The 24,000-nt window shown below is 49.9% G+C and overlaps 1 protein-coding gene across 1 annotated transcript in view; it reads left to right on the forward strand.

The window, feature by feature from the left end:
* The window catches only part of CASTOR2 (cytosolic arginine sensor for mTORC1 subunit 2), a 124,196-nt gene extending 106,056 nt beyond the window's left edge, over positions 1 to 18,140 (forward strand). The window contains exons 3-9 of the mRNA XM_055797289.1: positions 6,761 to 6,954; positions 8,393 to 8,525; positions 9,798 to 9,921; positions 10,510 to 10,620; positions 11,990 to 12,072; positions 13,438 to 13,532; positions 17,464 to 18,140. Of these exons, the coding sequence (XP_055653264.1) occupies positions 6,761 to 6,954; positions 8,393 to 8,525; positions 9,798 to 9,921; positions 10,510 to 10,620; positions 11,990 to 12,072; positions 13,438 to 13,532; positions 17,464 to 17,529 (806 nt within the window). The 3' untranslated portion in view covers positions 17,530 to 18,140. The remainder of the gene's footprint in view (positions 1 to 6,760; positions 6,955 to 8,392; positions 8,526 to 9,797; positions 9,922 to 10,509; positions 10,621 to 11,989; positions 12,073 to 13,437; positions 13,533 to 17,463) is intronic.
* The last annotated feature ends 5,860 nt before the right edge of the window (positions 18,141 to 24,000 follow it).

A 24,000-nucleotide genomic window follows, 5' to 3' on the forward strand; every position in this document is an offset into this window, starting at 1 on the left:
ATATATAAAATGTCAAGCTGTCATTTCCTCATGGCAGAGTGTTTGAGTTTATGAACCTAACAATGTTCTTTTGACAGTTTCGTGAGTGGGTTAATACCTAAATAGGAAAATGAGATGACAGGTTTCACAGCTTCCCTGTTGAGGGAGTTTGGAATAAAAAAACCTTGGGTTTTGCATGCTCTGTTAGGAGAAAATGTCAAAAACACAGTTAGAGATGGTGAGGTTCCCCGGCTGTGGATCCAGCCCTGCAGAGGTGCCCAGGCATCTCCATCAGGAGCAAGTTTGGGATGCGCAAAGAAGTGATAAAAAAGACAAAACCTGAAGTTTGATGGTCTGCTGTGATCCTGGAGAAACCTGCCATCCCATTTGCTGGTAGTACTTGGTATCTAATGAACATTCAGCACTTTAAAAATTCCTGATGTGCCGCTGGATGAGATGTCTCCCTGACTGCTCATCCCTCTGAGGCTGAGCCAGAGCACGTGCCACGGGGCAGAGATGCGGTGCTGGAGGCACTGCTCTCCTCGCAGGGCTGGTGCCTTCTGGCTCCACCACTGGCACAGGTTGCTCAGAGAGCTGGTAAATGCCCCATTCCCAGAAACATTCACGGGGGGGCTGGATGGGGCTCTAATCTAGCTGGAGATGGCAGGGGGGCTTGGACTGGGTGACCTTTAAAGGGGTCCCTTCCAACCCGAACTGTTCTATGACCACCCCTGGTACTGCGCTCTGGAGAGGGTGGCAGCTGACCAAACCATTAGCATAAATGGAAAAAATTGCAAGAGCCGCTTCATTGTGAGTGGGACAACCTCTTCTCAGGACAAGCTTGAGCTCGTTGGCGTGCGAGATGGTTTCAGCTGAATCAGAGCCGTGGGATTTTTTTCCTTCTCTTATGCACAAAAGCATTAACTTTTTGGACCTAATCATCACGTTTCCCAGCGCGAAGCCAAGCGGTGTGCTTTCATCTTGCCTGGCTATTGTGCTTAGATAAGTCCTTGCTGTGGGAGTGCTCTGTGGCACTTGAATCAACCTGACACCAAGGACTTTCTGCCCGGCAGCTGTCTCGCACCGCGCTGCAGACTGCCTGTGGGGCTGGCTTAGAATTTGTGTGGCAGCAAAAGTCTTTGCTTCTGGTTATTGAGTGTGAAGCTGGCAGCGTGTGTGTTTGGAGGCAAAAAGAAAGGGTATTTGCATCCTCTGAAAGGTTATGATTTGCATTGTAACATCCCAGAGATGTTTTTGCTGCCCTGGTGGGGTCCCTGTGGGGGAAGGGCAGTGCTGGATCACTTGGGCTTGTCCTTGCATCAGAGTGAAACAAGAAACGGGGCATCCTGCAGGAATAATCCTCGTGCCTCTGGAGTAGTGGGGGCTGGGACACACAAAGCTGGGCGCTGGACCAGCTTCAGGGCTCTTGCTGGGTTTTAGCACGCTATAGAAACTGATAGATGGCATCTTTACCCTGCTTTAGCCCCTTTCGTGAGGCTTTCTGGAAGTGAAACGAAGTGCTCCATTTCCTAACATTAAAGGGATGTTTATGTAGCCTAATGTCTCAGAAGAAACGAGGCTCAGGTGGTTGTAGCCCTCCCGTTCTCCCCTCCAGGTTCTGAGCTCATGTGGCCAGTTCCCACAGTGACTTCAAGGAGAAAAAGTTCCTAAAACGATTTCTGAGTGGAGACCTCTGGTTCAAACACACGCACCTGATTAGATGTCAGGGAAACCACACCAGGCGGTGACGGAGACCTGCCTTGGGCACCCCAGCTCCCCATGCACCCCTTCTGGCTTGGGCTGCTGCCGGCGCTTCTTAGCAGCACCCAGCTGCAGCACCCGCTGCCCCTCCAGCCCCTCCTCGGCGGCTCGTGATGGAGCCAACAGCCAAGTCAGAAAGACACCCAGGCTTTGGAGCAGGTTTTACAACCTGAGATAATCCCTCACTTCATTATAAGATGGGATTTTAAAACTGCAGAGCAATGAAAAGCTTCCACTGGGCAGTGGGAAGAGAGCCCTTTAATAAACATAAAAATCCTATTAAAAATATATATACATAAACTGTGCTGCCACATAGAGGCATTGGCGACAGCTCTCCCTATTTATCATGAATTTTGCAGTTGGCAGCGCTTTTATTTTTAATGCCTGACCACTGGAGTCCTGCTATTGCAGGAGCCTTTTTCTCTATCTTTTTAATAAATGCAAGAGTCTAGCTGTCATTTTTGCAGAGGGAGGCTATAAAAGGTGAAATAAGTACAGTGTAAGGGATCTAAAGCCAGAAGGCTGGTCAAAAACTCCACAGTATTTTAAAATTTAATTATTTTTTAACGTTTGGAGTTAGCCGTGGCTGTAAACGTAAGTCCTATAATAATGAATTGAGCGAGCAATCGGTTCATTCGGAATACCAGAACAAATCAAAGAGTAGCACATCACCCAGAGTACTGTGCTATAATGCAAAAAATCGTGTACTGAGCGAAGGTAAGAGCTTAGGAGATGATCTGGCATACCACACCGAAGAAACAAACCAGCTGAGTGCCATCATTTCTGTCCAGGCACTACAATTAATCCATTGTCCATCCACAGTTTCACTTGAAAGCTAATAGATGTCATCAAGGGGAACAAGGTCTACAGAGAAGGGTGTCCTTCTGGAGGAAGGGGTAAGTCACTGGCTGGCAGGGCTTGGCACGCACCGATCCAGATAGCAGTGTGGGTAGGTGAGATGCATTTCTGCTACAGAGCTGTGCATCTGCCAGTTTCCCCCCGCCCCCCCCCTTAACTATAACCCTTTTATAAGAAATTTGAACCCGTTTAAATTAAGTACTGAAAGGGGGACAAAAATCCTGATGGCACTTTTCCAGAGCATTTTGCGCATTTTCCAGGGCTCTTCCAGGGGGGTAGGATTCTCTCCCAGTGCTTTGCCTCCTGCTGTACCCGAGGCTGAGGGGTCTGTGCAGGAGACTGAGGGATCCCCAGGGTGGAAAGTTGTTGTTTTCCCACCGTTGTACAGACCCCACCATTGGGCTGGCTCTTCAGCCAGGGCTGTACACGGGAGCTTTTCCTTCCCTGCTTTCTGTGACCACCTCGGCTGCTTGCAAAGATCTGTGAGCTGGAAGCTCATCATCTGGCCGGCATCCTCTTAAAGGTATTTTAAGAATGCCACGTGGAGCACCAGCTCGCAGTACTTGCAGCGTTTTGTAGCGCTCTGGTGGCAGCAATTCAATCCTTATTTGGGTTTTGGCCAATGTTTGTTGTCCTCACTGGAAGTGGTATTGATTATTTGAGCTCAGGAGCCAATTATGGCCGATATGATACTCACCACCTCGTGTTCCAGGATGACGTGTGCCATGGAGGCTACCTTCAACTGTACCTGCCAAATGGGGCAGTGAGGCCCCGGGCAGACCTCTGACCTTCTAAATCACCTGTGATGTGACTAAGCGGTGTAACTCACGCCCTAAGCCTTACTTGACGTGTGTCTGTTGGGTTTGGTTTGAGCAGGGACTTGGCGTTTGTTTAATACCTCCCTTGGGTGGTGCAGCGTCCCACATGGCATCTGTCTGTCTGCTTGATGGCACTGCAGATCTCATGCGGCATGGAGAATTTGGGAGGAGAGAACACCGCTGTGCCAAGGGCAAGCGGTACCATCGGAGCCCACCAGCCATGCAGCAGGTCCGCAAAGTGTCACGGCAAACCCATGAAAAGCTGAAGGCTTCACCCCCATGCGAGTCAAAACAAGGGACCCTGATTATAATACACAAAGCCCAAATCTGTGACCCCTTAGAGGTCCTCCTCAGCCAGAGGTATGTCCCTTGTCATCAGAAGCAGGAGTGACCTGCACTCTGATAAACCAGTTGCAGTTCATAGCCCACGGAGATCTCTGTGGGGACAGGGATGCTGCAGGGCTGAGGCTGGGGGGGTCGGGCGCTCTGCTTTCCTGGAGGGGGAAGTGCCGGAGATGGTGAGTTCGGTGGGTTGGTGCTGAAACCCAGGTGATTCCTCATCTTGCTTTTTATTTATTACCTTATTCTGCCTCACTGAGTCTGCGTTAACGTTATGTCTGGTGTTGTCAGCTCTCCTTGGGTTTTCTACATTTAACAGTTTCCTGGGCAAAACACCTTCCCGTGTGGCTCATTTGATGCTATTTAGATGAATCGGTTGAGCCTGTAGCCTGGGTTTGTTTCATTAAAATTTGGGCTGTACTTTTCCATCTGGCAGCCTAGTGGAAACAGTGTCCAAAATTGGTATTTCAGTCACTTTCTGTATATTTTTCGCAAAGCTAATTGAATTATGAGGAGCAGGTTACTTAAGCAAATACAGTGGCCCCTGTCACACCTCATAGGACCTGTTAAACACAGAAAACCAAATGTGATCAACACTTTCCAGTAATTACAAATGCGATGGGCAAATCAGCCTCCCCTGCCCCTAGAGGAAGAGGTTGACGAGGTCTTCTTGGGGCAGCTCCTCCAGCACCACTACTGCCGAAGGGAAATGCGATAATGCCTCCGTCCACCGTGAAATACTGCATCTTCATCTCATTCCTGACCCAAACCAGTATTTCAACTGGTACTTAATGAACTGCAGCCAGGCCCATGCCGTCCGTACAAAGCAGGAATATCATCTACTCTGTTCATAGAGGGAGAAAGGAGTTGTGATCTCTTCTCGCTGCTGGTAACGAGTCATTAGCGGGCTTGGGCACATGGGACAGGGCAGCGAGCACAGGACCCCGGAGCACGCGGGGCAGCCCGTGCATCCTGCGCAGCTGGCGCAGTTACTGGGGCAGCCACGCTGCTGGCGGCTTTTGGGGATGAGTTTGCAGAGAGGAAAGGTGTCACTTGACCTTTCTGTGATTGGGTTGCCTGGCTGCTTTAATGGCTTTGGGATGCGGGAAATGGAAGTGTAAATACCGCTGACGTGCAGGTGGCCTCGCCTGCGCCTGCCCGCTCTGTGCTGCCAGGGACCAAATGCACGTCCAAAGAAGGAACACATCTTTTTTTTCTTTTTTTTTTTTCCCCCTCCTCCTTATTTATTTCACAGGCAAGGAGCAGAGGTGGGAATAAAGGAAAAAAAGACGTCAGCAGCTTATTAGATCAGCAGCAGTTGTTTTGAGCCCTTGCTTTTCCATGCCAGTTGATGTAGTAAGCTTTGTTTTGGGGGTGATTTTCTGATGCAAAGGACTGTCTGATCAGAAAATGGTATTTTGTTGCAATAATTTTCTCCGAGCAACTTGGCAGTGGTCTCTCTGAGGTAACATGCTGTTGATTAATGCACAAACTTACCCCCTCTCCCTGGTGTCTAGTTTTCATTCCATGTAAGCTCTGATTATTCAGTAAAAAAGAAACATTGGCCTATGAAGCTAAACATCAAAATGCAGAAGCAGAACCCTCAGTGTCCCCACTGTTTGCAGTGTGTTTGCTCAGGGTTATTTTCATGCCACACACAATTGAGGTTATTGAGGAGAGCAAAATGAACAGTATTTGTTATTCAGTTCATTTTGGGTTTTCAGCGCTGTCATTGTCTCACAGCAGTGGTGCCTGGGGATTCAGAGGGTGTGAGGTTATGGATTTATTACATGGTGTCTGGATCGGTACAGAAACAGCTTCCAAAGGTCTTGCTGAAGGAGAAGGAAAGGGATACTGTGTGGAGGAGCCAGGAGTGGGTGGACAGAGTAGGAAACGTGGGTGTGGAGGCATGAAGTGATGTGCCTGCAGTGCCAGGGTGCTGTCTGCAAGAGCAGCAATACTGGGATTTATGCTTTCGAACCACTGGGCTGCATCTAACCTCTAAGCAAAGTGTGTAGGCTTCTGCTGAGACCTCTGCCGTGGCTTTGCTGGCTGGATCTGCATCTGAGGGCAGGCTCCTTACGCCACGTAGATTTAACCGGGTTTACGCATTTGTAAGTCTGGATCTGGACCTGAACTGGTTGTTTCTATAATTTGCCAAATCAAAGTCCGGGGAGTCTTAGAGAAGTTTATGCCTTCTTTCCAGAGTCCACGTCTGGTTTTACGGGCTGTTAATATATTAAAGTTTCTTTAAAACAGTTAATAATTTGTATTAAGTGGTTTAGCTGCAGATTTTTACTACTGAACGACCATAGACTTAGAAGCAAATGGAATGGAACTGGGGTTATTCTTAAAAAGATTCCCATGATCTTAGTGTGTGATCAGCTTGTAATTTCTCATATGTATGTTACACCATCTATCCCTGACAGAGCTGTGTAGCTCTTGTCTTCTGCTTTAGAGATGGAGACAGCAGCCTGCCGATGCATAGGGTACCTGCTCTGCGTCTCCAAAGCCTTGGGCTAGTCCCCAGGCCGCTCTGGCAACCTGCATCTCAAGTCCATGAGAAGAAAATGTGGGTTTAGAGCAGGAAAAAGGGAACAAAAGAGACCAGAAAAGCTGGAGTAAACTCTTTGGAGAAATTGTGTGATAGAAGGGATTCGAGTTAAGTCAAAGACCTCAGGCTGTTTCTGCATGGGGAAGTCAGCAGTGCTGGTCACAGCATCCGAGTGAATTGCTGAGGCTCATGTAGTTCCCAATTTTGTCCTTGAAAATCTGTGTGAATCCCGCAGTGGAAGTTGATGCGATCGGGATATCTAAAAAGCGGCACGGTCGGCACAGTACCAGCCTGTGCAGCAGTGTGGGAAGCCCAGGAGCTTGGCCGGATAAGTGGGCTCATCTCATTCCTTGCTCTGAGGTCTGTGCTAACCACATACGGACCAGCTGGTGGACCTGGCACTCTCTGCCTCTAAACCAAACCTCTGTCCTCCCCCCCTGTCTCTTTGCAGAGCTCCCTTCCTCGGAACACTTGAGCGTGGCCGATGCGACATGGCTTGCCCTCAACGTGGTGTCTGGTGGAGGTGGCTTCTCCGGCTCCCAGCCCATCGGAGTGACCAAAATTGCCAAGTCAGTAATAGCACCACTAGCTGACCAAAACATCTCGGTGTTCATGCTCTCCACCTATCAGACGGATTTCATCCTGGTAAGAGGGCATGAGAGGACCAGGTGGCGTTACCTACCTGCCACAGGATGAAGGTTCAGTTGGGCAGTTTTAATGACATTCCTGGGAACAAGTTGTTGGAGCAGCAGTGGAATTACCAGAGTCTGCTTTCCCCAGAGCTCTGTGCCTGGTAGTTAGGCTCAGTGACACCTCAGGAGCTTTTCCCATGGGAGGAGGATGTGTTGGTATGGGTTATCAGGTGTGGAACGGGAGTGCTGGCCCACGCTGCGGTCTCTCCCGTAGTGGAGGCACTGGCAGCATTTCCTGCTGTGGTGGGTTGACCCTGGCTGGAGGTGGGTGCCCACCAAAGCCACTCTATCACCCCCGTCCTCAGCTGGACAGGGGGGAGGAAACACAAGGAAAGGCCTGTGGGCTGGGATAAGAACGGGGAGATCACTCAGCAATTACCATCACGGGCAAAACAGACTCGCCTTGGGGAAAATTAGTTTAATTTATTACCATTCAAATCAGAAAAAACACCTTCCTCCCAGCCCTCCCTTCTTCCCAGGCTTAACCTAATTCCTGATTTCTCTGTCTCTTCCCGGGGAATGGGGCTGGGGTCAGCCCCTCACACGCCGTCTCTGCCGCCCCGTCCCCCGCACACTGCCCCGCTCCAGCGTGGGGTCCCTGCCCCGGGAGCCAGCCCTGCGCCCCCTGCTCCCACGGGAGCCCTTCCCACGGGAGCGTCCCTCGGGAGCTGCCCCGCGGGGTCCCCGCGGGGTCCCCAGCCCTGCCCCAGCCCGGGCTCCTCTCCCCATGGGCCACGGGCCCTGCCAGGGGCTGCCCCAGCGCCGCTGCCCGTGGGTCACGGCCTCCGTGGGGCTGGCAGCCGGCTGGCATCGGTTCCGTCGGGCACGGGGGAAGCTTCTGGCAGCTCCTCGCAGAGGCCACCCCTGTAGCCCCCCCACCACCAAAACCTTGCCACGCAAACCCAATACATCCACCATGACTCAGACATTGGTTTTCTGCAAGTTAGAGGAACACGGTGTCTGCTGTCAGGTTGGCTGATGATGGCCAAGAGGCTCCAAAGTTGTTTTGGGGACAGACAGAGAGATTTTCTGTCTCACACACGTGTGTGCACGTACGTGGGGCACAGCCACGTAAGCTTCGTTTCCTTAGGAAACAAGGCTGAAGAACAGGCAGTGCTGAGTTCTGGAAGGGAAAAGAGGTGAAACATCTCCCTCTTGATCGTCTCCACGCTCTTTCCACAGTCTTAAAAGCACTGTGGTGCTTAATCATAGTGATACTTGCAGTGATACCACCAAGTGTGCTTCTCTAGACACCTGTGCTTACACGTCTGCTGGCTCAAGCAGGAGTGATGTGTCCGCTTTTCTGTGCCCTGAGAGTACGTAACCTCCCCTGCAGCGTACTTTGCCTTCTGGTGGATACCATCATGAGCTAATCCTGTTGTCACCTTCAGGTACGTGAGCGAGACCTGCCCTTCGTGATGCACACACTGGCTGCTGAGTTCACCATCCTCCGAGTGGTGAACGGGGAGACAGTTGCTGCCGACGACCTTGGGATAACGAATGGATTTGTCAAACCAAAACTAGGTAAGGACCAGCGTGGGCTTGGCGTTGGTGTCCCTGGCACATGGGGATGACAGTCTGCCTCCTACCTTCCTTAAGCGTTTTGGTGGATATTTATCCTGTTGTAAAATAATAAACTGTCTTTAACTCATGCCTGAGTCTGTCCCAGTTCAAGCAACGATTTGAGTAGGTGCTTAACTTTCTGAGCGATGCTGACGAGCTTTGAATTTGAGCCTTGTATTGCTAGCTTCCCATCTCTAGAGGAGACATGCCTTTTGTAGGACAGAAGGTCAAAGTACAGTTAATTTCAGTTGCAAAAATAACATTGTCTGTAGCCTGTATTTCCATGTTTCAACATTTCAAAGGAAAGTAGCTTATATAAAAGCTCGTTGTAGAATTGCAGTGATTGATTCACAGAGAATATGGTGGTTCAACTTTCACACTTCAGTACCAGCCAGGATCAAGGCCACAGTGAGCCCAGGGCTGTACGGAACCTCAAGAGCTTTCCAGTCTAGAGGAGCAAGTATCAAGCAAAGGGCACAATTAGCAAAAGGAACGACTTAAGTCCATATGTTTACCTACACACCTGTGTGTAATTTTGTACCCATAACCGAACAAAGCAGGGATCAGTTATTGCGAAGTGCCACTCAGCCTCGTTACTCGATAGCTATAAATTATCTTGTTTAAAAAAAATGAGCCTCATACAAAAAGTGTGAAGGAAGGGCACAGTGAAACACACATTGATTAGGTACAGGTATGCAATTTGTGGTGTTTCTCTGTTTAATAGTTGCGTGCCTGAATACCAGCTGCTTCTCAGCTGCTGGCTACATGTTTGTCAAGCTTTTGGGTTTTAATTTTTGTAGCTACAGCAAAATAGGCCCCCAGAAAGGCGGGGAAAGAGGGTGCATTGCCAGTAACCACAGCCAGAGAGGTGCCTTCCATAGGTCCTGCCTTTTAAACGGTGGAAGCCTGAATTTATTTCTACGTTCCAGTTTGTGTTGGCACCTCCTTTAGCTTGCCCCTTGCCTCATGTGGATGCACACGATGACCTGAAAGCCCCTCCAAGCAGAGAGCTAACCTGTGCCTCGTACCCTGGGGAGAACACCACAAGAGCATGTTGTCCCCAGGCTCTTCAGTCCCTGTCTGAGAGCCAACAGGGCTTCAACGGTGACCAGCTTTCTTACAGGCACTGGCGGCGCTCTCTGCAGCCGCTGCAGGCGTGTGGATAACACATCAGGTGGGACGCGAACCCGCTGCAGACGTGGCTTCATCGCTGTGTGTGTCTGTCTCTTTCAGTTCAGAGGCCCGTCATTCATCCCCTTTCCAGTCCAAGTAATATGTTCTGCGTCACCAGCCTGGATCCAGATACCCTTCCCACTGTTGCTACACTCCTAATGGATGTCATGTTTTACTCCAATGGGTAAGTCCCGGCAGGGAGACAGGCTTTTGGGGGAGGTGTGGCTGGCGTCCAGAGGCAGCAATTCACATTGCTTCTGCACGATGCCCAGAGATCTGCTGTGGCCTTATGCTGCTGCAGTGCCCTGCACTTAGGGAGGGAGGTTTCACAGGCTCAAGAGGGTTGTGCTGACAGGTGGAAACCAAATAGGAGGTTGGGGGTGTGCCAAGACACCTGCTGGCTTTGTAAAGATGAACCTCTTCAGATTTAACTGAAGGGTAGCAATGTGATGATGTGCTGAGTGTCCACATATGACCAGAGGATGTACAGCTGGCTGTGCTGCTGCCCCTCGGTGCCTGTGCCTCCTGGCCCACAGCTCACCTGTGAGAGGACCCTGGGGCAAAGGTGGGAGAGTTTTGTCAATTGTGGGGATTGGCATTTTTTCCCCCCTGCAAAATCCAAAAACCCAAAAGCAGTATAACATATCAGGACTTGGTGCCATTTCTGTAAGTCAGCGTATGAACATTTCTGATTTCACTGGCTTTATCTGCTTTAAAAATCTTCCTTTGCTTTTCTAGCCACAGTTAACGCTGTTCTTTTCTATTTCTTCAGAGTAAAAGACTCGGTGGTGGGCAATGAAGACTCGGGACATATTCGCTTTTTCTCCTTTTCTCTCATTGAGGGTTACATCTCCTTGGTCATGGATGTCCAGACACAGCAGAGGTGAGTTTTGGTCTTAGGGTCCCCTGGACCCCAAAAAAGAACTGGGATGTTCTCAAAGGAGCAGGAAGGAACTGAAGCTCCTCCATGTTAATTCTTGGAAGCCTCATTGTGTGTGTGTCACATGCCTGTACACCCTGTCACTTTTCTGAGTGAAGTCTGGCATGTTAATTCTAGCTCTTGAACTTTGGGCTTGTTTGTCCGAGCCCTCGGTGAAATCAGTAGCCAATGTAACATAGGGTTATCTCACTTCTGAAGGAGGAACACTGGAGCAAAGTGATTTTGCCATTTTTATTCCGTTGTGCTTTTAATAGCAAAACCCCAAAAAGTCTGGTGTACGCAAGTTGAAATTTTGCTGCTAAAGGCCAAAAGCAGGGTGGGGACATCAGTGATGCTGTCCTCCCGCTTTGCTTTTACACATGGCTGGGCTTGGTGCAGAATCTTGTTGTGATGATAATGTGCTGAGTCATCCCTGTGCAGCAGGAGCCCATGGCTCGTTTATCTGGCAAGGAGAAAGTCAGCTAGGGAGCAAATACCAGCCTGTTCCGTCTGTGTCTACTTCTGCAGCTTCACATCACAGAGGTCTCTGAGGTCTGGGGGCTAGACAGGGTGCTGCGCTGAGATGCAATGCATAGATTTGCTATTGACACACAGTGCAGTGTTAGCTTTGCTTCTTGCCTGCCCTAGGGACTCGTTTTGCAAACTATTAATTGCCCCCTTGAAAGTTTCTTCGACTTTAATTGGAATAAACCTGTCTGCCTTCAGGAGAAGCTAGAGGACTGGAGCAGCAGCCTGGTGCTTGGGGAACCTGGGCAGCCAGTTCCTTCTCTGTCCCAGGCTGCCTGCTTAACGTTGGGCAAGTCTCTTAGCCACTGGTCTCTTTCCCCCGCTACGAAATGAGGATCTCTGGGGGGATTCCGGGGACATCCCAGGGATGGTATGGAAAAAAGCACTGCTGATGCTCAGACACAAAACCAGTGGTCCCCATTCGCCTGGTTAAGAGGGTAGGTACGGAAACACGTTCTGTCCCTCGGTGTTTCTGAATGCAGCTCACATCGACCCTTCAGAGTAACAATCCTGACATTTATAAAGCTGGGGCACAGCCTGTTTCATAGAAACCTTTTTCCGTGCCCTCTGGGTGCCTGTGCATGCTACCAGCATCAGGTGCTGATTTGCCACAGGACATCTGGAGGGGCAGGCAGGTGCATCTGTCCCACTTGCCTTGAGTTTTCTCCGTTTCACCGAGCTGCTGCTGCTGCTATTGTTGGCTTCAAACAGCACAGGGATACAGGAACAGCAGCAGCCCCGCAGGCAGAATCGGACACACTGCTGTGTTTTAATTGCTGCGTTTGGTGTTCTTTTCCTTTTACAGATTTCCTAATAATTTGTTGTTTACAAGTGCATCTGGAGAACTCTGGAAGATGGTGCGGATTGGTGGGCAGCCTCTTGGCTTCGGTAGGTAAACATTTGGGGGATCAGTTGGTGCACAGGTAGTCACTCGCCTTAGGGCCTTCAAGGATGATGGAAAAATCCATCTGAGGCTTTGTAAGAGCCAGCAGCTTAACACGACTTTGCAAGCTGAGATTTTCAAACAGGAGGAGTGTGACTCCTACCTAATAAGTCAGACTTCTAAATGTGCTTTTAAAAGTGCTACATACTTGACAGCTTCATCGGAATTGCGTTCATCTGCTGGACTTTGCAGGTAGCTCCTAGGGCTCTGTTTAAAGAGAAAAATTGGACAAAAAGATGGCATGGGAGTGCATTGTAGGTTACTGAACTCAGTGGCCAGAAGGCACTCCAGTGCAGTCTTTGGGCAACTCTGTGGCTTTGGTAGATTTAGTCCAGATTTATAGTGGTCCAAATGGGAGCCCTGTTCATAGAACTGTTCCACATCCAGTCCTGCAAGTGGTTTCTCCACCTAGAAGGATATCGGACCTAGGTAGCACAGAGCAAATGCTTCGTGTCTGCAAAGTGTCGTGGTTACTTCTATGTCCCCTGTAACTTCAAGGAGTCTGATCTGAATATGGCAACAGAGGCCTGATCTTCAGAAAGCACGGCTCCTTCCCATGGTCTGTGAAACAGTTAGGAAATACAGGCTTCCAGAACATTTCTGAAAAGTGTTTGGCCAATTTTTATATTTAATTGCAACTTCCACACCAGACCACTAAAAGTAGCCAGAAGGAAGTTTTCATGCACTTCATGCATCTTAGAGGCAAAATATGTAGAAATGGCACAGTGTGTGTCACTGATGGGACAGCAGTCCTCTAAATATGTGATGTTTAAATATGTTTGCTCCAGAAGCAACGTACCATTGATCTGCGATGAATGGGACAGAGGAACTATATAAATCCTGTCTCGGGGGCTGTGGTCGGTGGTGGTCTAGGAGCCATGTGTCCAGCCCGACCAGCAGGTCAGCATCTCCTCTCTCAAGAGATGCAGTGTTTGATAGCAACAGCTAGAGAAAAATGGAGGTTAAGGATGTATGAGACGGGTTTTGGTGCTTCCTTTACGAACATCATAAATTGCCTTTCTTTGGATCTTTGAAAATCATTCCAGTTCTAATGTTTTGTGCCTTTGAGGAGTTTACGTGTGTCTGCTGCAAAAAGATGGCAGTAAAATCAAATGTGCAATGTATTGTGGTGGCCCAAAGAGCCTGATTCCCTGAGAAAGAGCATGTTTTGCTACAGAGATCCCTTCTGATAGGAGTTTGTGCAGAGAAACTCCTCCCTGTGTAGGCACAGAGCTGGTGAGACCCAGGAGTTCTGTGAGACTGACAGGTGCCATTCACACAATGATTGATTTTTTTTATCTCCCACACAGATGAATGTGGAATTGTCGCTCAGATTTCTGAGCCTTTGGCCGCAGCTGACATCCCAGCCTACTACATCAGTACTTTTAAGTTTGATCACGCATTGGTGAGTATCAAGACAGCTTCTTTGGAATAGGGGAGTTCTTTTCCCTGGGAGAAAACTCCATTATGAGAACATTGCTCACCTGGAGAGCTTCTCTCCAGCCTCCTGGTTGTCCTGGCCCTGGGATCAGAGGCTCCTGAACTAAGCCCAGCCCTACCCTGGGCAAAGCTGGGTCAGGGGGTGTCACTCCTGCAAAAGCCTGGTCTGGGTCCTTAAAGACCTTCGCGACAGGCAGTCTCTTCCACTGCATCACCAGCTTTTATTAGAAACAGCCATAAACCCTCTCTGGTTTCCTGGAAGTGTAGCTGATGGCTCAAGGCTCAGGAGGTTGCCTGTGTGTGGGGGGAACCTTTTGGAGAGTCTCCCTGGAGCAGACCCCTGCTTTCATCTCTTGGTACCTGCACAGCCCTAACTTTTGCATGTTGAGACCCATCTGAGAGTCCTAATCAGCTCTTCTGGCCCCGCATCCTCCTCCTCATGGTGTACGCCTCTGATAAAACAGCCGTCACTGTCAGCACAAGAAGGGAAGGTGATTTTGGAGCAGGGAAGGGTGTTGCCATGTTTGTTCTCCTGAGTGCCCACCAGCAGTTGCAGCATGAGGGTCTCACTGTTTGTGCAGGGTTCTCTTCTCTTTTGTACTGGCTGGTATTTTACCTTCTGGGCCTACCTCTGCTCTTCCTTTGGCTGTGTAGGACACCCTGAAAAATGAGGAATTTCCCTGAAAAAGGAAAATTGCTATGCCTGTAGCCATAAACAGAACGGCATTTCACTTGGAGCCCATTCCCCAGGTCCTGAGGGAGGGAGTCAGTAGCCCACGGGCTAACAAAGCTAACAAACCTCGGCTGCTTTGTGCTTTTTGGGTTTGTTTCTTAAACATGCCCTTTATTGCATGACGCTTCTCCTTCCATCACCGTAAATTCAGTGCTCAGGCCCTGCTTTTGACCTGTAAAAGCTCCAGTGAGTTCAAGTCAGGGTTTTTTTTCAGCTAATTACTTTGGGTTTTCACAGTTGGTGTAAACCATTTGCAGCCTATAGGTCATGTGTGTAAAGAGTAAAAGTAAATATTATTCCAGATAGCAAAGGTCAAAGTGTTATATATGTTTGTCTTATTTTTTTTAATATTAACTGTGCTGATAAGATAAGCCAATAAAACACCATTTTAAAATCAATACTGTTAGCTTTGCCTCGCATTCCTGCCTGTTGCTGTGGCCCCAGGTGCATGCTTTCTGTGCAGAGCACGAGGTGTAGAGTGCTTCCAGTTGTCAAGCAATATCTAGAGCACTAAACCTGGTCAGTTAAAATAGATATTTCACTTAAAACTTGTGCCAAACGATTGTGATGACTCTGCAGGCAGCTCCACCTTTTAAAAGCGTCTCATCCTGCCGCATGTGAGCCCAGCAGATCCCAGCCCCCCAGCAGCTGGCAGGGTGTTATTTGGGCCATGCACTAAGGTCTGCAAGTCTTCCTTACTCAAATCAGTGTTTTAGTATTTTGCTTGCTACTTGCTGGGGTTGGTTTTTTGTACGGTTTTAAAAACCTTTTCATCTGGACAGTGGCTATTCTAGCTGTCAAACCTCTCCACCGTGCGGAAGGTGCATTCCGAGCCCTCCTTGGCTTGACGTTGCTCCAGGCACGGGGGCTGGGCTGTGTGTTTGCTGGCTGTAGGGTGGTTTTGTTGGCCAAGACCCTGACCTAGATTTCGTCCTGTTTTTCCTAACTTTGCTACCGAGACACCTTGACCTCTAGTGACATTTGTCAAGCTCTAAGTGCACCTTGAATCCTTTCTCTACATCCTCCCTTTATTTATTTAAAGCTGTTCAGTACTTGTTGTCAGCAGTCTTGAGTGCTTGACAAAGCTTGTTGTTCCGTTTGACCTGATCTTCTTTCTCCTGTGCATCTTAAGGTTTTTGTTGTTGCTTAATTTTGTATTTGATCTGGGTGTTAATACTCGGGTCTTCGGGTAGCTGTAGAAGTTTGCCCAGGAAATCAGGACCTGTGCATGAGAAGAAATCCCTTTGGGAGACAGTGCCAAGATCAGACCCTCCAGGTCTCTGGTGTGTCCCCTGGGTGACAGAAGGTTGGGTGGACAGAGCTACGGTTTCCAGCTCCCTCTAGAGAAAGCAAGTGAGAAGAGTCCCTTTTCCAGGTGCTCTGCTCTCGCTGCCTCATGCTCAGGGCTGTCTTGCTCTTCTTCCCCAGAATTTTGCATCTAGCGAGGCCAAAGCTATGTCTGGGATGTAGTTCGGAGCTTTGCTTGTCCCTTCATGGTGGATGCTTTGATCCACCCTCTGGCTGCCAAGTGAACGTGTTGCACGGCTGCCCTGGGGTAGGGGTCTTTTGGGAGGGGTAGGACTTCTCCACTGGTGGCAAACTAGGATGTGACCTACAAATCAGAACTGTTCACACATCTGTCCTGGAGCAAATCCAGCCCAAACGTTCGTGGTATGGTTGATAGCATTTCCTTGACGTTAAGAGTCAAGCATTTTGCAGTGGGTGTTTAAGGGAGGAGGTGGGTCCGTGCAGGTCACAGCCAGCTGGCCAGGGCTGGCCGGTTCTGCTGCCTTCTGCACCTGTGCTGCACTAAGAAAATGTGTTTTGCAAAATTGATTCCTATGTCTTTCCTTATTATCTTCTGGAGAGGCAGTCACACGGCTTCTCCCACTGCAGTGTTCACTGTACTGGCAAAAAAGGATGGAGAGGAGGCAGCGGAGAGTCCTGTCCAAAGTCCTGTTCCGTGCGGTGGAGGTTTGCTGGGGTTTTCTTTCTAACCCAGAAGAATTTCCTGTATGGTTGTTTTAAGATTATTTTCTTCCTTTCCCAGCTGACTTTTGTTCACATTTCATCAGAGTCAGCCGCTCCTATTCCATCTTTCCATTGGAAAATTGAACATTTTTCTTGTGTATTTCTCCTGGGGTTTTTTCCTCAGTTTTGTTAAAAGCTTTGCAGAAAATCACAGTCCAGTTGTATTTCCACTGTTTGAGCTCTGGAGGGGCATCCAGTGAATCCAGGTACCATACTCCTGGCCAGTGACTCAAACACCTCGCAGAGGAGACAGTCCCTTCTTCAACTCACTGAATGTGAATTGTTTTGGCTTCTTGCAGCAGCTTTTTTTTTCTCTCAGACCCCCTTCCACTTTCCGAGAGCTGTTAGCTGCCTGTCCCCTGAGTGTCATCTTTGAGTTTATGCAATGGTCGGACACCTCTTTTCTGTCCGATGTAACCTGTGATAGTCTTTTCTACTGATGAGAGTCGCTCTGAGATCTTTTGCATCTCTGTTACAAGAGTATTTTTCTTGCAGGAAGTGTGAAAAGATAATAATTTAATAACCCACTAAGAATTTTGTATGTGGACTTCTATGGTTAAGTCTCGTCACAAGGCTGGATAAGAAAGCTCAGGTGGTACACTGCACTATCTGGGATGCCCCACCACAAGCAAACTGGCAGTTGTCTTCTTCTGATGGCTATGTTCTCCTGTCACCCAACACGGTCTCCCCACCCACATTTGTGGGTCCCAAACCTGTAGGATGCCCTGGAGAGTTTCATGGAGCCCTGAGGCAGCCACCTAAACCCATCAGCCTTGCATGAGCGAGCTCCTGGCGTACAAAGGCATTGCCAGCAAAAGGAAGGGAGGGGAGAAGAAGAGGAGAAGGAAAGGAAAAGCCCAAACCAGTTGCCTCCCCATCAGCACCCACCATACAGACAGCAAACCAGCCAGCTCTGACTCAGAGTGCTGCTTGCAGGGGTGCTGGGGGTTAGCACTTTTGAACTGGAGGGTGTCTCTCATAGATGGAGTCCGTTCTCGGTGGAGGTCAGGTGTCCAGCAGCGACGTACCTGGCTCCTTGGGACTGTTCTGGCTCTGGCTCCTGCCTGTCCTTTCCTTGTCGTCCCTGCCTGGCTTTGGCTAGAGCGTGACCTTTCTTTTTGTTTTCTTGCAGGTACCTGAAGAAAATATAAACGGTGTGGTCAATGCACTCCAAGTCAGTCAAGCTGAAAAGCATTAGAAATCTTCTGAGCTGGTTCCAGATGCTTTTTATTATTATAATTATTATTATTATTATAATTATTATTATTATTATTCTTTTTTTTCCTCACAGTATTTCTTGAAAAATCTGATTCCAGAGAGTGACATGAAAAGAGACTGTGGAAAGTTGAGCAGAAACAGCTCCAATAAGCCTTCGTTTTAATTATTATTATTATTATTGTTATTTTATTAAATTTATGAATGAGGGGCAGGAGGAAGGGGAGTTCAGACGGTTTTCCTGACGTTCAGCTCCAAATCGAAGCGTAACCTGCCCGTGTTCTCGGTGTGGAAGGAGCTGCCTGGGGAGCCCCGTCTCCCCCTGAGCGCGGTGGCACGGCCGAGAGCTCCGCGACAGGACTGGGACGGACGGGCAGCTGGCTCAGAGAGAACCCTGGCAGCCATCAGCGAAATGAAATGTGGAATTAAACAGAAAAGACGTCACATAGTGCTGGCTTGTCTCCTCGCATCAGACTTTCTGAGGACTGTCTGTCATTGCCCATGTCGGGATAGGACGGGGATTGGGTTCTGTTCCCCCTCACAAAACGGTTTGGCGTTAGAAAAGGGGAAAATACCCAGTTGTCTGAATTTTCACCTTTTCCCTTTCTCCCTGCTGTCAAAGCCTGACTGCTCTGAGAAGGACTGGGCGGGGAGAGCGTGGCTTTGGCCCACCGCCTGGCAGGTGGTGTCACCAGGACTTGTGTCTGCGTTGAGACTTGGCTGTTTTCGCTCAGTTTTCCCCAGTCACCCTCCCACTGCCCCCAGTGCCCTCCTGCCATGCTCCCTGCTCCGGGGCAGCTGCTGTCCCCTCACCCCCACACTGAAGCCATTGCCAAGCCCTTGTCCCCCAGGGCCAGAAGAGGAGGGAGGCATCTTTTCTCCTGTCCCCTCAGGCTTTTTCCCATCCACTTTGTGCCCACTCACAAGGATACAAAGGGTTGCCCAAGGTCCCTGGGTAGCTGCTCGTGCACATCCCAGGCCACCTTGGCAAAGAGCCGCAGCAGGTTGTTGCCACCAGGGCCAGGAGGGTGCCCAAGCCCTTCTGGGACCCTCTAGCAGTTTTTCGTCAGCTCCTTCATCACCAGAGTGGAAACTGCTGCCAGGTGGCTTCTTGAGGGCTTTCCCACTGGGTTCAGTGGGCAGCCCTTTGAAAGCAGAATGGTGCTGAAGATGCATCAAATGCCAGGTGTTTCCTTCTGGTCGCAGGAGGGTGACGTGGGCTTTTCCCGTGAGGTGGCTCATATGTTTGCTCCTGGCTTGCATCAAAGCCGCAAGCCAGCAGCAGTTGAGGCCCATGATGGCATCTGCCTCCGAGTTGCACCCGTGGCTGCTCCCAGCCCCGGGAAGGGCAGCAGGGACTGGAGCCAGGAGAGCAAGCGTCACCCGAGTCGCGGGTCCTGGCGGGCTGCACTGTGCTGTGAGCGTGCGGCCAGGGCTTGGAAAGGAGAAGCCGTCTGCAGAGGGCTCTGCCTGTATGGCTGGGAGCCCACCTAGATCTTTGATTTCTAGACTTCTTCCCATTTCATTTTTGACATGAAGAACTTACAGGTCTTAGCTTAGCTGAAGAGAGAGCTGCAGCCTGATTGCCCTGAGGCTGCCTGAGGGGCTGAGTCGGGGTTGTGCATTAACCTGGAGGCAGTAAGCAAGCACCTGAGACGTGGCACGGTTGATGTTGGTGTGTAGGACATGCAGACAGGTTTATACTGGTGTGTAGGGCACACTGACACACACACCGGCTTACAGCTCGCTGGTGTTCTCCGTTCGTGGTGCTGGAGGGCTGAGCTTAACAGTTGTGGTTTCTGGTGCTGCTGGACCCAGACACCGAATTTTAAATCTTCCCGATTTTCCCATCGGTGGGATGTTGTGTGGCAGCTAGACCAGGAGCCAGAGCATCCACAGGAAACAATGTGTGTAACGGCCCTTTGTATGCCCTGAGTAAGCATCCCTGCTGAGAAGCACTTGGGCACACGTTTAATACCTTCCCGAGCAGTATGTTTTGTTGTTCCTTTACGTGGCTTTTCAGAATTGCCTCATGATATGTTACACTCGCTCCAGATTTCTGGAGTAAACGTTTATTCCAGGTGTAGCACCATGTGTCCCTGGATGTTTTCTGGGAAAGATGCTTTGGTCTCCTGCTGCACGCCATGGGGATGTGAGCACAGGCAGCACGGTGCGACGTTCAAAGGCGCTCGGAGATGTTTTCCGTGAAGCTGCGCAGCGTCGTCGGTGGTGAGCTGGGCTGAAGGATGCGGCAGGGCTGCCGGTACCTTATCACCACATGAAGTGTTGCAGGGTTTCTCCTTGGGACAGCAGATCGGGGTGTTTGTAGGGGTGCGCTGGATGTTTTTGGAGAGGGACATCATGCGTTGGTGTTCAGCTGCTGAGTTGCCAGCCGAGCTTTCTGGTCAGTTGAGTTGAGGCTGCGTTTTCTCTGTGTGCGTGGATCGTGTCACTGGGACAGGGTCTTCTTGATGCTCCCGGGTTTTGGCACCCACTGGAAAATGATTATTTGGCCACTTCCCGCATCAGAGGGCCACGTGTGTTGCTCTTCGTATGTGCCAGTGCTGCTTTCTAAAGACCGCGACATGTACGGTAAGATATTACTTGAAACAAGCAACAACTTTACTGAGCCTTAAGAGAAACTGAAAAAAAAAAATAGGTTTTAATTGTTTTGATTTTGCTGGGGTTTTTTTGTTTTTGTTTTACTTTGCACTCAGGCTATTTTAGAGGCTGATTTTTGAATTTTTCACTTCTTTTCTCGAGGGAGTCAGCCTTAAATTTGTGAAATCTGTGTAAGTCTTTGGGGTGTTGCAAAACGTCACAAAGCAGGTTGATGTCCCAGCACGAGGAAGTTAGCCTGCAACATTCACCAGGTGTGAAATGCCATCGAGGGGCTCCATCTCAGCCATCGTCCTCGGCTTCACCTTTTTATTTCATCTTTTTGTCTTGAGAACCAAGAAGATTGTTTCAGACAAATCGGGGTAGTTTGCTGCTTTCTCTTAGCGTTCCCCACGTTGCCTTGCTGGTGGGAACTGAGGAACTTCAAATTTAGCCAGAATTGGTTGAATCTTGAACCAGAGCCCTGGGGAGGGGCGGTCCAGCGTGCGGTCAGGATCAGCGCAGGCTTGTGCAGCGGTGTTCATTGTGAGACCTTCACTGGGTAAGGCAGGAAGGGGTCTGTAATTAAAGGGCTTTGTTAAAAGGAGTTAATAATAGAGCACCACAGTGCTTAATGAGCCCAAAGCAGTGGCTCTTACGGCTGCTGAACAGCCCCTGCTTCCCAGCACCTGGCCTTTGGGGTGGGGAAAAATCGGTGGGTCTTTTTTTTTTTTTTTTTTTTTTGTAGATACCTTATGATAATAATGTCTCTGAGCATCCCTGGCGTTGTGCTGTTTACCACTGTGTGGATAAAAGGAGGAACGTGTTTTAGCAGGCTGCCCTGCAGCTGGGCGTCTGCGGCGCTGGAAGCCGGGTTACCTGCAGCCCCCGCGCTGCCCCCAGCATCATCACCTGCCCGCAGCCGCTGCTCATCAGGGATCACCTTAATGCTGCCAGACCCCCACTCTGCCCTCTCAGTTCCTCTTGTTGCACAAAAATTCACCAAACGGCAAAATGCAAAAAGCGTTTCCAGCCCCGCAGGGAGGGGTGGGCAGGGAAGGAGAACGTCGCCCTCCTGCGCGCTCCTTGTTTCTCCGAGGCCTTTGTTTTCTTAGAAATTACCACTTTCCCACGCTGTGTGTGTTACTTGTGTAGGTTCTTGTCTTTTTTCCCCCCACCCCAATTAGATTTGGGCTGCAGATTCCTTTCTACTGTGCAAATGTGTGCATATGTTCATATAATTGTATAGTGTTTACATAGAAATACTGAGTATGTCTCTGTTGTACACATAGATAAATACCTGTGGTTTATGTTCGTATGGCTAGATACTGTACACAGCGTATATACTTGAGCAATATAGGTTAATATATACAGTGTGAGTACATGTGTGTATACTCTAGGCACACGCTCTGGGTGCGTGTATATATGTAGTAAGTGCGCTATACACACATTTATTCACCATATATTTTTAATTCAAGTATATAGGCAATATGAATACTTCGTGACGCTCTCGGGATTTCTCTACACGTTTTTAGCCAAGAGCAGCAGCAAAGCTGACCTGGAGCAAAGCCGCATCGCCTCTGCCTGGTGTGAGCAGACAGAGACCTACACCGATGCGCAGCGCTGGGTTCTCCTGCTTCAGAGACACCCCGAGCCTCTTCCGTTTGGTGCCTCAAGCCCAGAGGCTGTAGGAAAGTCGCTCCTTTTTCTTCCCAGGTGTTTTAGTACTGAATTGCTTCAGGCTGTGAGTAGCGGTGGCTCATTCGCAAAGTGCCTGCTAGACCCTGGAGGGGGTCTGCCCTGGCGCTCCCAGTCCCCACCAGCAGCAAACTGGTGCCCCAGCCACCCGCCTTCCCGCAGCCGAGGCTGGCCCCGGGTGCCAGCCATGGGGAGCCCCCCGACCCTCCCGTGTGCCAGGGCTCCAGGGGGGCTGGGGCTTGGCACCGTGTGTCCTCCAGAGCTGCTTTGTGGTGGCCTTGCCCAGCATCTCCGCATGAGGCTGTGGGCGTGGAGGTGTCTGACGGCGGCTGGGTGGCCAGAAGGCAACCCATGGCTAATGGGATGGGTTGGGGAGCTCACACTTGGTGGCCTCGAGGAGCTTAAATCAGTCGGTTATTTTTAAATAGGTGGAAATGTTGGCGGGTCTTCCCCTGTTTGAAGTAGGAGAGGCTGTTTGCACCCAGTCACGGGATGTGCATGGTCTTTGCATCTCATCCTCAGAGTTCCCTGCTGACTGGGAGTGCTGGTGGGGTCCAGGTGGGCAAAGCTTTTTTCTTGTTTGGTTTTTTTTTTTTTTTTTTACCCAAAACATCCACATCCCCTGTTTTGAGATTTCCATTGGCTTCACCAAACGCAGCGGGGGTGCTGCCTGGCAGCTGACCTGTCGGCACGTTCAGGTGGCTGATTTTCGGTCTGCCCCATAGACGCATCCCGGCGTGGGTTTGGGCACTTTTCTCTTCCTTGTCACTGAAGCCAGTTTGCTTTGCAGTTGATAGAGCTGTGAAATACCGAGCTTTAAGTGGCTCGTATTCATCTCTCTTGCGTGGGGAGGCCTTAAGGGAAGTATTTGGGTTTGCTGGAGCACAGGGATCGTGGCACCTGCAGCGGATGACATTAGTATTAAGACCTACTTAATGGCAATGCCATTTATAAAGAACATTCATCATATAAACATCATGCTGCTACTTCCAAATGTATTTTTAACTCCAAGCTCAGTGTTGCATTCCCAGGGGCTCAGGCCAGGAATGCTGTTGGTCAGAGATGAATCAATCCTCGTCTCTAACAGAAGCCTTGGTGTCGGGCGCTGCTTGTGGGGTTGCAAATGGCACCGAGCAGTGATTTAGTCTTTTAAGACGTGCCATGCAGAGCAGGCGTGGGGATTTTCGGGACTGACACTTGAAGGAAAATGTTACTGGAAGGTCACGATGAGTGCTTTAGCCGAGAAAAGCATCCAACAGAAGTTTTATCAGGTGTAACTTTTCTGAAGCATGGCATTTTGTCCTGCAGACTCTGGCAGGGAAACAAGGCGGTGCAGCGCAGCAGGCGCAGAGCAGAGAGGTCGCTCAGGCTGCAGCACAGCTCTGTGAGCACCCGCTTGTTTCCCTGATGCTCTTGATGCTCTCGGCAGCCTGCAGGCACCTGAGAGAGGCAAGGCAGCTCTGCGATGCAGTTGCAGGGGGCTGGATTTGCCATGAGCTCCCACCGTGTTCCCCCCCCAGCTGCTCAGCGCAGGGACCTGCCCGGGGTTTAACAGCTAAATTGTTTTAAAGGCTAAATTGCACGTGATTGATCAGTCTGGCTCTGAAAGAAGACATTTCCCGTCTTTTCTTAGTTTTGCTGTACAATGCTTGAATTTTCTTCTGTTACAAAGCGGGCAGCCTCCCTGGGGTAAGCTAATGCGGCTGTTCCTGCCCTGCCTGCAGAAGCCCATGGCTTCGGTCCTGCAGCAGCCACAGTGTTGGACCCAGCTTCTCTGGACCCAGCTTCTCTGGACCCAGCTTCTCTGGACCCAGCTTCTCTGGACCCAGCTTCTCTGGACCCAGCTTCTCCGGACCCAGCTTCTCTGGACCCAGCTTCTCTATTCCGTGAGCACCCCTGTTTCTGTCCCAGCAGCTTCCCGCACACAGTAAGGGGTCTGTGGTGGTCCCTGCTTGTGGCCAGGCGTGGAAAGGCCAGGGGAAAGGCAGGGATAGCTGGAGTACCGAGTGATGCAGAGGATTCTTTTTTTCTTTTTCAGTTGTGCAAATACAAATGTACAGGGCTTTGTTCCTTGTTGAAAATGCTTTCATGGTCGCTGCATTCTTTTCCTCTTGGAATCCAACGGATCTCCTCTCCCAGCCCAGCCCAGTGACCCCCT

The sequence above is a fragment of the Falco peregrinus genome, chromosome 2 (genome assembly GCF_023634155.1).
Source record: "Falco peregrinus isolate bFalPer1 chromosome 2, bFalPer1.pri, whole genome shotgun sequence".
Lineage (NCBI taxonomy): Eukaryota > Metazoa > Chordata > Aves > Falconiformes > Falconidae > Falco > Falco peregrinus.